This window comes from Pediculus humanus, genomic scaffold, assembly GCF_000006295.1.
Source record: "Pediculus humanus corporis 1103172107402 genomic scaffold, whole genome shotgun sequence".
NCBI lineage: Eukaryota > Metazoa > Arthropoda > Insecta > Psocodea > Pediculidae > Pediculus > Pediculus humanus.
This window is the reverse complement of record NW_002987027.1, coordinates 148,463-166,388: the sequence shown is the minus strand read 5'-3', so window position 1 is coordinate 166,388 and position 17,926 is coordinate 148,463. Positions and strand designations below refer to the sequence as shown.

Genomic DNA, 17,926 nt, shown 5'->3' with positions numbered 1-17,926 from the left:
AAAAAAAAAAAAAAAAAAAAAAACGCCATTGCATGTAAAAAGTTTTTTTTTTTTTTTTTTTTTTTTAAATTCCTTTCAAGTTGGCAGTACTTAAAACAAACAAAAAATATAAAAAACTTCATTACTTATTAATATACGTGGATAATTTATTAAATGAATTTTTTTTTTTTTTTTTTATCGTTTAAAAATTTAATTTTTTATCGTTTTATTTTATTTTCCCATAATAATAATAATAATTAATAATAATAATAATAATAATAATAATAATAATAATAATAATAATAATAATAAATAATAATTTTTTATTTATTTATGATCTTAAAACCGACAAATTTCAACTTTGGTGAGAATGAATAATCAATAAAAAAATTTAATTTTTAGTAATTAAAAACTGGTATTTTATCTGCTGCACATTTGTGAAAATATAATTTTTCAAGTATTACATGAAAATAAGTTTTTTACATATTTGAAACAACAATTTATTATTATTATTATTTCATTATAAAAATTTTGTAACCCCCATTATTGAAAAATTATCGATAGCATTCTGGTTCTGTGTTATGAACCTTTAAATTTTTTTTTTTTTTTTTTTTTTTTATCATTTTCACTTAAATTCACTTTGATTCATTTAATAATTTTATATATATATATATATATATGTAATGGAGAATTTAATAAATGCTATTTCGTGTCATTTGTGTTTTTTTTTTTTTTCACATCGCTTAACATTTGTGACCATTTGTGTGACCAGTGTTTTAAATTTAATTATAATTATAGTGAATATGAATATGCTTATAAATTTATCATAATAAAGTGGTGGTAATGTTTTTAAATTTTTACAATTCATAATTTGTTGACCTACATTCGAAATTGACAATTTTTATAATAGTTCAACGAAGCATGTAAAGCAAAAAAAAAAAAAAAAAAATATTTACTTAATTATTTAAAAGATTCCTTGCTTGCTTGCTTGCTTGCTTGCTATTAATGATTGCGATTGAGTAAAATAAATAATTAGTGTTGCTTAAAATAATATGCAATTACAAAATATATATATTAATTATTCAAAAAATTGTGACCTGTAATCGCACTCCATAAAAATATATATGTTAATTTTATCATTAGCATTGCATATATATTATAAAAAAAATATATATGTTTATTTTAATTTAAAGTATGATAATCAGACTGATTTTTCCACTTGAAAAATTTTCAAATCCTTTTAAACGATAAAAAAAATTTATCACAAAATTCAAATTAAAAAATAATTTTTTTTTTAAATAAAAAAGAAAGTGTGCATTGTTTGTCGCACTATTAATTATTAAAAATATCTATTAATTTTAACTATAGAGAGAAAATTTGTGGTTTTATGTTGTTGAAAAAATACCATTGAAATAAATTCACTTTAAACAATTTAATTTTTTTTTCTAAATTTCAATATTTGTTATCTCGAGTAATAAATTAAAATTTTTTTTAAACAAACAATTTTGTAATGATTCCGCTTTCCTGTAATTATTGACATAATTTAGTAATTTTACAAAAAAAAATCAAATTTCAATTATTAATAAAAATGAATAACTATGTATGCTTAAAATTTTTTTAAATCCTGATATTTTATAAATAGAAAAAAGAAAATTCTATGAGAGTGAATAATAATTTTTTTTTTTAAACGGAACATAATACGGATTAGGTCAATTATACGGTGGTGGTGGTGGTGGTGTAGTAATTTAAAAATTTAAAACTTTACATATGGTTTATTAAATTTAAGGAATGTAAAAAAAAAAAAAAAAAAACTCACCGTAAACTAAAATATTTTTCATTGACCTTCGAAAAAATTTCTTCAATATAAGTTCTTGCTATTCTGAATAATCCATAAAAACCATTCATGTCAACACCTACTAATAATTTTAAATAAAAATTGACGCAATTCACTTAGCACTAAAAATTTTTTACACTTAAGCATTTTATTATTATTATTATTATTATTATTTATTTTTTTATTTTATTTTATTTTAAAAAATTCAGATAATGTATCACCACCTCACCTTTAAAATGAACCATACATTTGATGAAAGCAGGTAACCTTGCCCAGGGTAGAACTTACACATCCGTGCTAATTCCAGGTATGGCGGACCATTTTAAAAGATGTTTTTTTTTTTTTTTTTAACTTAAAAAAAATTTTTTTTTTTTTTTTGAGCCTTTAAAATAATACAGTCTATACGAATTGAAAATTAAGCTTTTAATATTAGAAAATATCTAACGAATTTGACTCGAATTAAAAGCCGAAAAAATGGCGACCCGAGTTAAAGTGACGCTTAAATGTTAATGTAATTCGTGTAATACTGGCGAGCACCAACCCACACTGTATTTTGAAGCATATTTTTTCATCATTTTTTAAATACGTTGATTAAACTTTATAAATAAATTAAGCACTTTTATTTAAAACTAAATAAATGATTATTTTCCCGAAACGACGATCAATTAAATAACTCATGTATATAATTACGATACTTTTAATTTCTATCACAGTTACGGAACCCACCTAGGGAAAAATCGGGAGAACAAAGTAAGTGTATCGTAAGCGCAGATTGAAACGTAAATTTACCTCGGGCTGCGCATCTTTTTCCAAGAAAAGACAGCATTGGCTTTCTTATCAAAAAAATTTTATTGATTACAATCCTTAAAAAACTTTAGCTGTCAATTTAAATTATAAATTAATTTATTTTCGCTTCTGCATAAAAAGATTTTTTAAGGCGTAAAAAAAAACTTTTTTTTAAAATTGAATTATTATTAAAACTGTCAAATTTTTCATATTATACAAATATAAAAGAAAGTCTCTTTTTTTTTTAAATATAAATTTGCATTACAGTTAATTGTTATTAATTAAAGTTTATTAATTATGTCAAAATATGATTTTACTCTTTCAGGAGCTTTTTACGAAGAATTTTCTCGTCGAAAAACAAATTTTTTTAATTTTATTATAATTATTTAATAATTTAAACGAGTTTTTATTTTGTAAAAATTATATATTTAAAAAATAAAAAAAATTTTCTCCAATGTTAATTTTCGTTTTATTATTTATTTCCTTTCTTTTAATTTTTTTTTTTTTTTTTACAATCAACCTAAACATTTTCCTAATTCTTTTCATCAGTTTTAATAAAATGCAATTTTATCAGTTTTAAAAAAATATTTCTCAAATATAGAAGTCTAAATAAAAAATCAAAAAAAAAAAAAAAAAAAAAAAACTTTTAAATTAAATACATAAAATTTTAAAACTTCTAAAGTATTTTGGAGCCAAAGCTGCGTTTTTCTTTTGTTTTCATTCCCTTGCGATAAACTTTGAAAAAATTAGTTTTAAATTCACAATAAATAATTTTATCTTCATCGTATTTTTAAATGAAATGCCAAAATATTTTTACGATTAAACAACTTTACAATTAATTTCATTAAAAAATAATATTTTTAAATGCTTGTAAACTCTAAAACTTTTGACGTTTGCCATAATTAACGATTAAATAAATAATAATAATTCATTGTGACTATAAGATTAAATAAGTCTATCCATCGATAGACGGGAAATAGCTTAAGTTAAAGTTGCCAACTTTGAAGCGAAAAATTACCGAAATAAAAATAAAAATTCCAGCAAAATACCACCATGGCATAACTTTTCATGCGTTGGTCAACCTGTATTCGTAATTACACCGAATGGAAAAAAAAAAAAGAGCTACGTTTGTGTATTAATCCTATGAGGAATCGTTAAACCGTATTCATCAAAGGCCATGTAGTGCCCGTGGGTTTATTTGAATAGAACATAAGTGTTTGGTGTGTAATATTATTATGTACGAAGAAGCAACAAATAATCATTGATGGCAAATGTCTGACTAAGTAAGTAAAATCATTTTTTCAAAAAATTTAGATAAAATTTCTTATATATATATATAAAATTTTGTTAATTCGTTTTACATTTTTAACAAGACACTGACGACGACTTATAATTGATAAACTTTTATTGTTAATTTATTTAATTGTACTTTTATTTGTTCTTAGTAAAAATAATATTATATACTTCCTCTATATTTGCACATAACTAACTTTAATTATTTTCTATTAGCTTTCACACATTAAATCCTTATATAAAAAAAAAAAAAAAAAATTTTTAATTACATGTTAGATTTTAATTGCATTACTCATAATATAATTCTTAGAATGACTATTTATTTTAAATGTGACAATTTTTTCATTCTTTTTCTTTCTTTTCATAATTCAATTACGCACAACTTACGTAATTAATAAAAATTAAAAAAAAAAACTTTTCAACTTTAGTGTTTGTTTAATGATAACACATGATTAATTTACAATGAAAAATAAATATTTCACCATATTGTTTTGTATGCTAATTTAATTGCTTTATTTTCTTTTATTCAATAATAATAATTAAGTAAAATTAAAGACGTTTATTTAATTCTTATAAACGAAATAACGATTTTATTTTTAAAAAAAAATTATTTAAAAAAAAAAGACAGGTTGGGGGGGAGGGGGAGGGGGAGGGAACCAAGATTACACAAATATAAATTAGTTATGATTTTTTTTTTTATTCTTCAAAATTTAATTTTTCTTCATGTAATAGAATGATGGTGTGCGGTTTTTGATCGGCCTTCAATTTTTTTTTTTTTTTTTTTTTTTTTATACTACTACTACTATTCATTTCAACAACCTTGAAAGGTATTTTCAACATGATTGACTACCTGGCACTAATATAATAAAATGTTTCAACCACTATTTGAATTTGGACAAAAAATAAAATTTTTATTTATTTATTTTTTTTTTTCATCAAAAAAACAAGAAAATATTAATTGTAAAAAAAAAAAATTTCACTTTTGCAATAAAATGTCTCCCTCTCTCTCTCTCTCTCTCTCTCTCTTCATAAAGTGAAAGTTTATACTGATAATAATAATATTTTATTTCTATATGAATTATAATAATTATTCAAGGTAATTGTTTTTTTTTATTCATTTGTCAATATCAAGTTTTTACTTATCGGTGGTTTTTAATTATTATTATTATTATTACACATGACGTCACGAAATTTTGAATCTTACAAAAAATTATTATTATTATTATTTTTCACCTGTTAACGTTTCTTATTTAAGCAAAATGGTGGTTTATTATTTACAAAGAGTTTTAATCCTCTTGTCAATCAATTCATTCGTCAAAAATTATTTTTATTTTGTTTTGTTATATACTCTACCATTAGTAAGAAAAAAACCGTTTAAGTTTAAATTTAAATTCGTATCGAGTTTAAAAAAAAAAAAAAAAAGAATTTATTTTCTTTGGCATTCTTGATGTATTTATTTATTTTCCCGTTATAAAGTTGTAGCTTTTTTTTTTTTTGCGTTGTAAAGATTATGTTGTGTGTGTGTGTGTGTGTTATGCTAAAAACCTCGTTTTTATATTCAATAATAAAAAATTTTTTATTTTAAAATGTAGGAAGAGGAAAATGTCTCAAATACCTGGTTATAAAATAAATGATGTTTTACCAAATTTTATTAATATTTATATATGTATGTACCTAATTATGTTTGCGAATAAGTGTGTGAGTAATTTTTCTTTTTTTTGTTTTTGTTCCACAAGGCCAGAAGTAAAAGAATAAAAAAAAATTTTTAACCTGATTTGAGAATTTAAAAAAGAAGAAAGGTAGTAGTAGGTTTTTTTTTTTTTCGATTAGGTTTCTGTCTGCTGACACGAAAGTAAAAATTTTTTTAAAAAAATTCCCTCGAAACAACCTGTGAAGGTCTTTTCAAAATAACGAACAAGCGTTCGAAGATCTAATTTTTTTAGGCAAAATAAGGTACGTTTTTATTCAACCTTGAACTTACCTAAAAAAAAAAATAATAATAATAATAATTTGATATAATAAAATTCGATTACATATTATGAAATTTTTTTTCGATTCGAATCACGTGATTTTTTTTTTTTTTAATAAATATTTGAATTTATACGTGTGTTCCTTATTTTTTTCTTTTTTTTTTTAATTTCATTAAAAACTTTTGGCTTTTTTTTTATTATGAGTAATGGGTTTTTTTTTTTTTATATACAATTAATACGTTAATTTTTTTTTTTTTTGTACCTGCTATTTTTTTTTACACTTGTCTGATACCTGTGGTTTGTTTGTGATTCAATCGTGTGAAAATTTTTAGCGTGTGTGTGTGTGTGTGTGTGTGTTAAGATGGTTTAATTGGAAAAATTGATGTCTTCGTCATTCATTTCGATAAGGATTATCCATTTTTGAGCCAAAAATTTGCAAAAGTAAAAGTTTTTTGTGCACATCTCGTCGTTTGTAAGTTTTAAAAAAAAGTTTATTTGAAAAAAAAAAAAACTGTGACGTGTAAGAGGGTTGGCTGATCTGTTCATTGTCTGTTTTACTTTTTTGTAAATAATACTTTTTTTTAAATTTTATTTCCCCGTAAGTAATCGTCAAAAATATCAAATTTAATTTTTGTTTATATATGTACGTAATTAAGTATTTTTCGAGTGTATTGCGATTCGTCAATCTTTGCTCCCCCCCCCCTTAAAACATTTGGTTTCATTCATGATTTTTTAATTATACCCAACAATTAGGACACAGAGCTTTGCATTCTTAGTAAGCTGAGATAGAAACTGAAAAAACGCGGCACCCAATCCCGTATGGGCTTTCAGAAAGCTCAAAAGCTTATTGAAATTATCTACATCATATAAACATGTTCATAAATGAGCTTTAAACCATCAATTTTTTTTTTTTTTTATTATTGATTTCTAAATTTTTCGCCTGAGGGTGGCTTGAAAACAAAAAAGGATCGCTTGACTGTATTGCCGGCAATAATTTACAATAAATAATTTCAATTAATCAATAACGGTAGTATTAATAATTTTTTTACACGTGAAATTTTCTCGAATGAGAAAGTATCGAAACCGTTACTCGTTTGTTTTGAAAACTTCTATTTACGGAAAATCTCGAAAGTTTTCTTTTTTTTTTTTTTTTTTGTATAAATGAACTGACCACGGTTCGATTACTGGTGTGGTGGGGGAAAAAAAGTTTTTCCTTGAGAATCTAAACATTTTCATCTGTTTTTCCTCCTCAAAAGTCGTAATTTTTAATTATTTCATTTTCCTCGGTTAATTTCATATTTGATAAAAAACATAAGTACGTGTCGCATACATATATGCATACCATGCGGTAATAATAATAATAATAAATTTCTTAAGGAAAAAATTTGCCAAAAAAAAAAAAAAAAGTGAGTGTTGTTGTTGTTGTTTTTGGGTTAACATTTTATATCGAACATAAAGTATGATTTGTAATTGACAACAAACAGGTTGACAATGTTATCATTATCATCAAGTTGGAAAATGTTTTTTTTTAAATTAATTTATTATTATTATAGTGAAAACAAAAAAAAAAAAATTTGTATGCTCCTCTTTCGTAATGACTTTACATCCCTCCTATTAAAGATAAAATAAAATAAAGGAAAATAAAAAATTAATTTTTATTAAACCATTAAAACTGTATTAAAAAAAATTATTATTATTATTATTATTATGCATTAAAATCATCCATCCTTGTTGCACGCGTGTGTAAGACGAAGGTTAAAACGTCCACCCACCCATTATACACCTGTTAAAAAACGTTTTTAGCTTTTATAAAGTTCAAAAGCACTAGAAAGCTTTAAAAGCACAACAACAAAATTTAAAAAAAAAAAAAAAAAAAAAAAAGAACGTTTAAAGACTTAAATCCGGGTTTATTAATAATAATAATAATAATAGAAATAAATTATCGTCGTCGATTAGAGTATAATGACGATTTATTTGAAAAAATCTAAAAAAAAAACTTTTTTAAAATTAATTTAAGTTTATGTAATGACGACAAACAATTTAAAAATGTAAATAAATCAAGAAAATTTTTTTTGGTGCTTTACTACTACTCGTTTTATGTAAAAAATTGTCATTTATTTACATTTTTTTTTGTTGTTGAAAAAACAATTAGTTTAAATTTTTAAACGGCAATATTTAATGACTGACAACATCCGATGTTTTTTTTGTTTCAAATTATCAAATTAAGTTAATCATTTTGTGTGTCGCCATTTTGAAAATTTAAAAATTTAAAAAAAAAAAAAAGTGAATGAAAATAAACTGGAAAATAAAGTAAAGGATTTTTTTTCTTCTTTTTTTTTTTTTTTTTTTTGGAACGTAAATATTTTAAATAATTATAATAAAATAAATTATGGTTAAAAGAAAAACCGGATTTTTTAACTGGAACTGGAAAAAAAAAATTCATGTTTTTTTTTACTACATCCGGATAATTAAAAAAAAAAAAAACGTTGTATGATTTTTTTTTACGATGGAAAAATGTTTCGAGTGTCTTAACCTGCTCAATAGTAAGTTGGGAGGGGGTGGTGGGGGGAAGAGAGACAGAGAGAGAGAGAGAGAGAGAAAGAAAGAAAAATTTAAATTTTATTTTTATTTTTTTCAGGTATTTTTAAAGTCGTAGTACATTGAAGAAAGAAAGAAAGAAAGTTAAAGGATATTTATTTTTAATCTGTCGTATTTTGGAGGGAAACAAAAAAAATTTACAAAGGCACACTCACACGCCCAGGCACACAGGCACACAGGCACGCAGTCATTCACATGCACACCACATGCATAAAAAATTCACACGAACACCACGACGACAACATATGAATTCGTTCATCTTCTTCTTCTGCTTCGGGTTTTCTGTGGATTAAAATAATTATGAAATTATTAGAAAAATTCTTCGATAATAATAATAATAATAATAATAATAATAATAATAATAATAATATATTAGTTATGCACATGCTCGGATACATGAGTATTTTTGGATTTACGCCGATTTCTTATACAATCTAGGATTTTTTTTTAAAGGGTAAAGAAATTGTACATTATTTTAAATTTATTTAAATTTCACACGATGATGATGATGATGATAATAATTTTTTTTTCCCTCCAACAGATTCGCCTCACGGTCCATAGAAATGTTTTTAATTATATTATCGGATTAAATGGCTCCACCAAGTAGAACCCTTTTCGTCATTCTTGTTTCTGTGACCGGATTCGTTTATTTCTTATACACGATATACACGTCGAGTTTAGATGGACCACTTTATAGAGTCGCCGTCAAAAACAAAGGTAAAAATCATCATCATCATCATTAATATCATTCATTCGATGTAATCGATCGAGGGAAATATTGGCGACAATGAATATGAATTATTGGGAAATGATTATTCACATCGAATCTATAAAATTTACATACAAATTGATGGAATGATTAAATTATAAATGCGGTCGGTAATATGGAAAAAAATAATGATGATAATAAAATGGAATATATCGATTTTTTTTTTATCGGTGAGGTTAAGAAAAAAATGGTGGGATAGGGATAAAGTAGTAATTGTAATAATAGAATGGAAAATAATTACGTTAATAATTAATATATATGAAACGCGTAATAATAATAATAATGATAATAAAGTGAATTACGGTGGTGATTACGTAAAGAAAAATTTATTATTATTTAAGAATAGAAGAAGGTGAATAGAAAAAAAAATGCAGGTTTTATTTTATTTTATTTTATTTAATTACGTTATGAGAAATCCACACATTTAAACAAACAGAAAAGTGATAAAGTGATTATGTACATGCGGGTACAACGATTAATAACTGGTTTTTATGACATTGAAGGCGGGGAGGGGGGCAGGTATCAGTGTGGGGAGATATCATAAAAATATATATATATATTTAAAAGCACGGTCGTGCCTGGCTAAGGTTATAAGGCCGTAGTAATTAATTAAATATTGATAATTTTCTCTCTCTCTCTCTTCCCTGACGAAATATTTAATGATTTTATAAGGGGTAATTTTAGTTTAAAGGTTAAATAAATTATACGTTGTTTTATTGATTGAGGGTAATGAAAGAGAGAGAGAGAGAGGAGGGGGGAAGAGATTGAAAAAAATGTTGAATTTTGTCAAAGAGTATTAGAAAAAGAGAGTTTTTATTTTTTTTTTTTAAAAAATTTATGTTTCAGGTTTTGGAAATGAATCAATATCAACATCTAGTCGGATGGAAAAGAAAGAAAAATCATTATCAAATTTATATGCTGTATTGAGCAGTATTAGCAACAAAAATAATAATAATAATAATAATAGTATTTTTAATTTAAATCAAATAATTAGCGATAAATTGCAAGATAAGAAAATTTTCAATGCACCAACAAATAAAGTTCCTAATAATAATAATTTAAATAATAATAATAATACAACAAAAGACAATCCATCATCATCATTATCATCATCACATTCGGCCAACGGTCAATCAAGTGTCATTCAAAAAGTACCGCCGAAATCGGAAAATGTAACCGTAGATTACATAATGCAGGTAATTAAATAAAAAAATTCATTTTCAAATTTAAGTAAATACATAAATTTTTATGTATTTTTGTTGCACATTTTTTTTTTCTATTTACTCGTAATAGCCTCAGGTTAATGAAAAATTTTATTTACCTTATTTTATTATTATTATTATGGCCTTGCAATTTGTACTATTTTTTTTTTCTTAATTAACTTTTTATGGTCGTGTAATACAGGTAAATAAATTAAATGTGATTTTGTTTATCAGGTTTTTTTTTTTTTTTTCAGTAAAATTGTTAGTTTATGTTGTTTTTGTTTGTTTGTTAGAAATTATTATAATTATCGGATTTAATTGTTTTATTTGTCTCTTGTTTGTTTAAACGTGCGGTCAATTGTTTGTCGTAGGGAATCGCAACAAGAAGCCTTTACGATTCGGGATTTCGAGTGCCAAACGTAGATTTATGTCCTGATTTTGGACAACATCTCAAATTGATAATACTTATAACGTCGGCTCCGAACCACGTGGAAGCTAGAAAAGCCATACGTCAAACGTGGGGACATTTTAGAATGCGTAAAGACGTTTCAATGGCTTTCGTACTCGGTCGTTCTCTCAAGGGCAACGAAAGTTACATAAAAGACGAGAATTCGTTGTACGAAGACATAATATTAGGTAGCTTTATAGATTCCTATAATAATTTAACGTTAAAAACGACGTCCATGTTGGAATGGGTCGATAATTATTGCAACAAAGCCAAATTCGTACTCAAAACGGACGACGACATGTTCATAAACATTCCCAAAAAAAAAGATTTCATAGGGAAACATGGGAACGACAAAAGGAAAATATTTGGAAAGCTTGCGAGCAAGTGGAAACCCATAAGGAAAAAAGCATCGAAATATTACGTCTCTCTTCAACAGTACAAGCATTCCATATTTCCGAGTTTCACGACGGGACCGGCTTACTTGATTACGTCCGACGTTATACACGATTTGTACACGACAGCGTTGAACATGACGTATCTAAAATTGGAAGACGTCTTCATGACGGGAATCGTTGCTCAAGAAAAAGGGATACGAAGAGTTCACGTTCCGGAATTTTTAAATCGACGATTGAGCGTGACCTCTTGTTACATACACAAAGCAATCAGCATACACATGGTCAAACCTTTCGAACAATACGATTTGTGGAAAAGACTTTTAGACGGTCGAACAAAGTGTTGACACATATCGTCGAGATCACGTTTTTTTTTTTTTTTTCTAGTTACACGTACACAGTCACAAACACGGTCTATTTACAACACGGTGTATATTTTTTATTCTAGAAATATCTACACAACAAAAAGAAAAAAACGCTTTATACTATTTAGATGTAAATAAAAAAAAACAAATTTCTTACAAACAAATATTTAGGTGGACCATTTAAAACTTTTTTTCTTTGAAGTAAATAATAATAATAATAATAATTCGTGCCCTTAAATAATAAAAAAAAAAAAAGAATCGTTACGAGTGAAAAAAAAAATTATTTAAATAAATATATATATGAGAAAATTATTTGAATGTTAAAACTTTAAATAATTAAATTTGTACATAAATAAATATCAATAAATAAATAAATATACGTAAGTGCGTGCGTGAAAATGAAATTTTTACGCACGCGCGTAATTACATATGTATACATAGTGAAAAAAAAAATTATTAATAATATATAATAATAATAATAATTACATATCGTGATGTTATTATTAAAGTCATTTATTTATAGGATATTTAATAAAATTAAAAATTTAGAAGAAAATTCCCGGCTGTAAATCGGGTGTGCCTAATTAATTTATTTTTTTATTATGACTGATATGTAAAGATTATATATATATATATATATATATATATATATATAGATAGATAAGTAAGTTGCAAAGTAAGCGGGATAGTTTTTTTTTTTTTTTTTTTTTTTTTTTAAAAAGAATTTTTAAGTGTCCATGCAGCTTTAGTTATTATTATTATCATCATTATTTTTATTTATTAATATTATTATTTACTTGAGATTGTTGTTTCAAGTTAATAATAATAATTTTGTTTTCATTTTGTTAAAAAAAGCTCATTTATTTTTCCGTCGTATTATTAAAAAAAAAATTTTTTTAAATAAAAATCTATTTTAAAAAAAATTAAAATCGCGAAAAGCGCCATGTTATTATGTTAAATTAATAAAATTTATTGTTAATCATTATTATTATTATTATCATTATTACCATTTTTTTTTTTTTTTTGTATTTTTAATTTGAAAAAAAATTAATTATTATTGAAAATACATTTGTTTTTTCTATTTTCTTTTTTGTTTTTCAAGTGCAAATATTTACATAAATTGTTTTCATATTCTTTAATAAGTATTATTAATAAATATTTTTTTTTAAACATAATTTATTATTTTATTAAAATAATCAATCAATTCCCTTCGATTATTATTTATTTATTTATTTATTTAAAAAAATTTTATTTAACGAAAAAAAAAAAATGAAAAAAAATTATGTAAAAGTATTATTATTGATATCGAGATATTGATATTTTTTTTTTTATTGATATTTTTTTTTATTAATATTTTTTTTTTATATATCGAAAAAGTTTTAACTTTTATTATTATTATTATTATTGATAAGAATAAATATATATATATATATATATAAATTTTTCCAATTGATAAAATATTCGCGGGGAAAAAAAAACAAAAAGAAATTTTAAAAAGTTTTTTCTAATAATAATAATAATATCTATTTTTTCGTTTCTTACATTTATTATTATTATTATTATTATTATTATTATTACTACAAATTTTTGTTTATTATAAAAATTAAAAAATAATCAATTAAATAATAATAATAATAATAATAATAAAAGAAATTAAAAAAAGTAAAATTTTTTTTTTTTTTTTTATTGAAAACCACAAAATTGGAACAAAATTAATCGATTATAATAAATCAATAGTAGGTGCCTAATAAAAAGTTTTAATGTTTAAATAAATAAATAAATAATTTATTTATTTTTAATAAATAGAAAAAATAAAATAAAATAAAATAGAAAACGTTCCTTCGGAAAACATAAAAAGGTAAAGAAGGATTATTTTTTTTTTTTACATAAACAATCCACAAAATAAAAAAAAAAAAAATTGAAAATTAATTATAATTGTTTTAAAAAAAATATGTAACCACATATATATATATATACAAATCAGGTACAGGTATATACACACTGATTAATGAATTCGCACACACACACACACACACACACAAAATGGCACAAAAATAAAAATAAATTTAAAAAAAAAAAAAAAAAATCATGACAGCATCTCGGATTGAATCTTTATCGATAATAATTTAATTAAAAATTGGGGTTGATTGTAACATCTGGCAATAGTAATGTGAGTGTGGGCCATCATTTAAAAACACGAAAGCACACAAGCACATCACATCGTCAGGTATTATAAATAAAAAAAAATTTTATCCTTTTTTTTAAAAAAAATTCCAAATAATCATCTGCAAAACGAAAAAAAAATTTTATTTAAAATTTAATTAAAATAATAATAATAATAATAATAATAATACGAATTATTTTAATTACAATAAAATAAATAAACACTTTAATTACCTCAAAATATAATAATAATATAAAAACGATTCGTTTAGATGAACACTTATACGATTCATTTCATTTTAAAATTAATTCAAAATTTTTTTTTAATTTAAAAAAAATTTTTTTTTTTTTAGTTCCGACCTAACCGAAATTCAGGTACGAAATGATATTTTATTATAAATAAAAATGAGAGATTTTAAATCGCAACTAATATTTATTTTCAGCTAATCTGTTGCTTACTCGACAATTTTTATTTGATTCTTGCTAAATTCTCAAATTTATACAACAGTATGTGTTATTTCTTACGACACAATATTATTATTATTATTATTATTATTATTATTTCATTTTTACTTTTTATAATAATAATAATACTATACAATATATTATATTTCATTCGATTTTCTATTCTTTTTTTTTAAATCGATTTTATTTTTTGTTTAAAAAAGGTTAAATTGTTGAAAAGGATCGACCAATTTCTTAACTTTAACCCAAAACTTAATTGTAAATTTATTTCCGTCGGAAAATTCGGGGGGAGGTGGAAGTAGAGGGATGGAATTAAAGATGTCATAAGAAAACAAATAGTTAAAATTAGCCCTTCCTCTTCCCCCGCCTTCGAAAAAATTTAATTTTTTTTTCTTTTTCTTATTGGGGAAAAAAAATTTCACATTTTGTGATCGGCAGCCATATTTAATTTGTGTGTGTGTGTGCGTGCGTGTGCGTGTGCATTAAAAAGAAAAAAAAATACAAAAGAAAATTTCATAGAAAATATTTTCCCCTTCTATTATTATTATTATTATTATAAATATTTAATAAAAAAATAAAAAGAAATGAATGAGAAAAATCACGACTGGTTGCTGACATTAGTGAAATTTGGTTCTTCGATTTTTTTTTTTTTTATATATCATGTAACCATAAAAGTTTTTTTTTTGCTTTTCTTGCTTTTATTTTCCTATTGAAAAAACCTGGATTTAGATAACGTTGCGGTCTTATTACACACACCGTTGCGTGGTATACCTGATATTATTGCACATATATGCAATTTATTCAAGTTTCACGTTTCCCCTTCCTCTCCCTCACTCCTCCCACATTCCCTCTTTCCCATCCCCCGCACAGGTTTCGCGAAGATGTTTCGTTTCAATCGATCGTCACAATGCGAAAAATTTTTTATTTTAAAAAAAAAGTACCAATCGATCGATCGATCGATCGATATTAAAAATCGAATTTACATCCGTTAAAAAAATATTATCATCATCATCATCATCATCATCATTTGTCTTAAAGTAATTTTATTTATGGTACGTCGACGTCATCCGGTAGCGGAAGATAATTTTTTTCTTTTAAAAGAAAGGAAAATTTAATAAAATGTTATTTACTTCCGCTCAGTCGAACACGATGATGATGATGATGATGATGATGAGCATCATCAACAAATTTAAAATTTCCCGGTTTAAATTTTTGTAAAGTCCCCCCATTTTTTTTTGTTTAAAAGAAATAAAAATTGAGAACGAGTTGGAAAATCCGTTAAAATTAAAATAAGAAAATTTCATAAAATTTTAATAAATTTTTTTTTTCCGTCGGATTCGTAATAATTATTTTATTTATAATTAAATAAAAGGGAAATTGGGTGGTTTTTCCGATTATCCCCAGAACTAAATGTTCTGTCAAATTGATAAAAGGAAAAAAAATATGTGGGGAGCCAAAGTGAACATGCTCCGTGTTAAAAAATTTTAATGGAAAAAAGAATGTGTTCAGTCTTCAACTATTTATTGTTCAAATTCTACAAAGCCTTTTTCTTGGAGGGAAAATAGTTTTTCTTTTTTTTTGTTCTCGAATACAATCAGTTTTTGTTCAAAAAAGAAAATTTTTTGGCTTTGGTTTAAGGTTTGATAATTTTTTTTACGTATGACGTCAAAATCGAGGGAAAAAATTATCGAAGCGCAAAAAAAATTAAATAAAATAATAAAAAATATTAAAAAAAATAATTTTCATTGGAATGACGTCATCAAACTCGAAAGTACGAAAAAACTTTTGGATAAATTATCATCGGGAAAATCTGGAGGAAATTTTTGGAAAAAGAAAAATTTTTTTTTATTATTATCACTAATTGGATTTCTAACGGTTTTTACTTATTTGACAAAAATCCACGTATTAAACGAAATAATAATTATTTGGAAAAAATGGAACGATGGTAATTTAAATATGGAGCCTGTAAGTTCAATTATTATTATTATTATCTCTTATCAAACAAACAACTTGATGATAAAATTAATTTTTTTTGGTTGTCCGCAGTGTATTTTAACAATGTCCGATGATTTAACAAAAATTTTCCGACCGCCGGTTAAATGTGAAATTTGTCGTGGTGTTAAAAAAATTGAAAAAGTTTCAAATTTATCACCGGATGTATTCGAAGAAAGGTAAAAAGGTCAAATTATTTAAAATTTAAAGAAACTATTTATTAAATTATGGAAAATTCAGGTATGCTTACACTGGAAAACCCGTCGTCATAGTCGACGGCATGAAAAATTGGACGGCGCAAAACGTTTTCGATTTTGAATTTTTTAAAAAAATATACACGGAAAGAATGGGAGAATGGAGTCAACACAATTGTCAATTTTTCCCATATAAAACGGAATTTAAACATTTGGGACAAGTTTTTAACATGAGTAAAGAAAGAGCGTATCTTTTAAAAGGTACCGAACCTTGGTACGTCGGATGGTAAGTCAAAAAAACCTTTCCTTTCCCCTTTATTTTTCTTCGGATTAGTTTTTCCTTTGATTTTTCCAGGAGTAATTGCGATAATGAAATAAATCAAATATTAAGACGCCATTATGAAAAACCATATTTTCTACCGGAAACGGCGGAAACTAAAAAACTCGATTGGATATTTATGGGTAGCACCGGTTACGGTGCTCCAATGCACGTAAGCGTAATTTAATTCAATTTTTTTTTTTTTTTTTATATTAAACGAAGCAAAATTTTCAAGGTTGATCGATCCATGGTACCTAAAAAATAACACGAACAATTCAAATCCTTTCAATTTCATTTCTAAAAAATTTATTATTATTATTATTATTATTATTATTATTATTATTACCACCACTACTACTACTTTTACTTTGATTTTACAAAAAAAAAAAAAAAATTTTTAAGGTTGATAATGTCGAACATCCATCTTGGCAAGCGCAATTAAAAGGGAAAAAAAAATGGGAATTGCAACCCCCTCCAGAATGTTATTACGAATGTGATAGCGTTCAAGTCGTCGTGGAACCTGGAGAAATAAGTAATAATAAATACACGTTTAATTCGCGTGTTTTCCACGTGAAAAACACAAAAACATAATTTAAAATCATGTTTCAGTTGTTTTGGATACAAATCTTTGGTATCACAGTACGAAAATTGTTTCCAATGACATGAGCGTAACCATCGGTGCTGAATATGATTAAATTATTATTATTATTATTGGAATAATCATGCAAAAAATATAATCATATTATAAAAATAATAATAATAATAATAATTTTTTTTTTAAATTTCTTATTCAGGCTTCCTGTGCTGCAACAACAACAAAAAAAATTATTATTATTATTATTATTATTATTTGTATAACTAATACTATTATTAATAAGCAATTTCTTAGCTGAAAAAAAAAAAAAGTTTCAAAGGTGCAAAAAAAAAAAAAAACCATCGAAGGACGCCATTATAATGCATTAACTGTAATTTTTTTTTATGATGATGATGATGATGATGATTTAGCATTATTAGTAATACAAAAAAAAAAAAAAAAATTGTCCGTTCATCACGTGGTCAGCAATTTTCATTTTACAAAGAATAAAAAATTTAAAAAAAAAAAAATTTATTATTATTATTATTATTATTTCATATTTTAAAAAACCGACGGAAAATTT

The 17,926-nt window shown here is 24.1% G+C and overlaps 2 protein-coding genes across 2 annotated transcripts; both read left to right on the top strand.

Annotated features, from left to right (window-relative positions):
• Positions 1–9,050: 9,050 nt before the first annotated feature.
• On the top strand, positions 9,051–11,618 carry Phum_PHUM052770 (beta-1,3-galactosyltransferase, putative; the record flags this gene model as incomplete). The annotated part of the gene is made up of 3 exons (XM_002423313.1): positions 9,051–9,177; positions 10,076–10,407; positions 10,803–11,618. The coding sequence occupies 3 exons, from the start codon at positions 9,051–9,053 to the stop codon at positions 11,616–11,618; spliced, it is 1,275 nt and encodes a 424-aa protein (XP_002423358.1).
• Positions 11,619–16,220: 4,602 nt separating this feature from the next.
• Phum_PHUM052760 (uncharacterized protein) lies at positions 16,221–17,464 on the top strand (the record flags this gene model as incomplete). Its single annotated transcript, XM_002423312.1, has 6 exons — positions 16,221–16,229; positions 16,311–16,435; positions 16,497–16,736; positions 16,806–16,941; positions 17,172–17,301; positions 17,379–17,464. The coding sequence occupies 6 exons, from the start codon at positions 16,221–16,223 to the stop codon at positions 17,462–17,464; spliced, it is 726 nt and encodes a 241-aa protein (XP_002423357.1).
• Between the last annotated feature and the right edge of the window lie 462 nt (positions 17,465–17,926).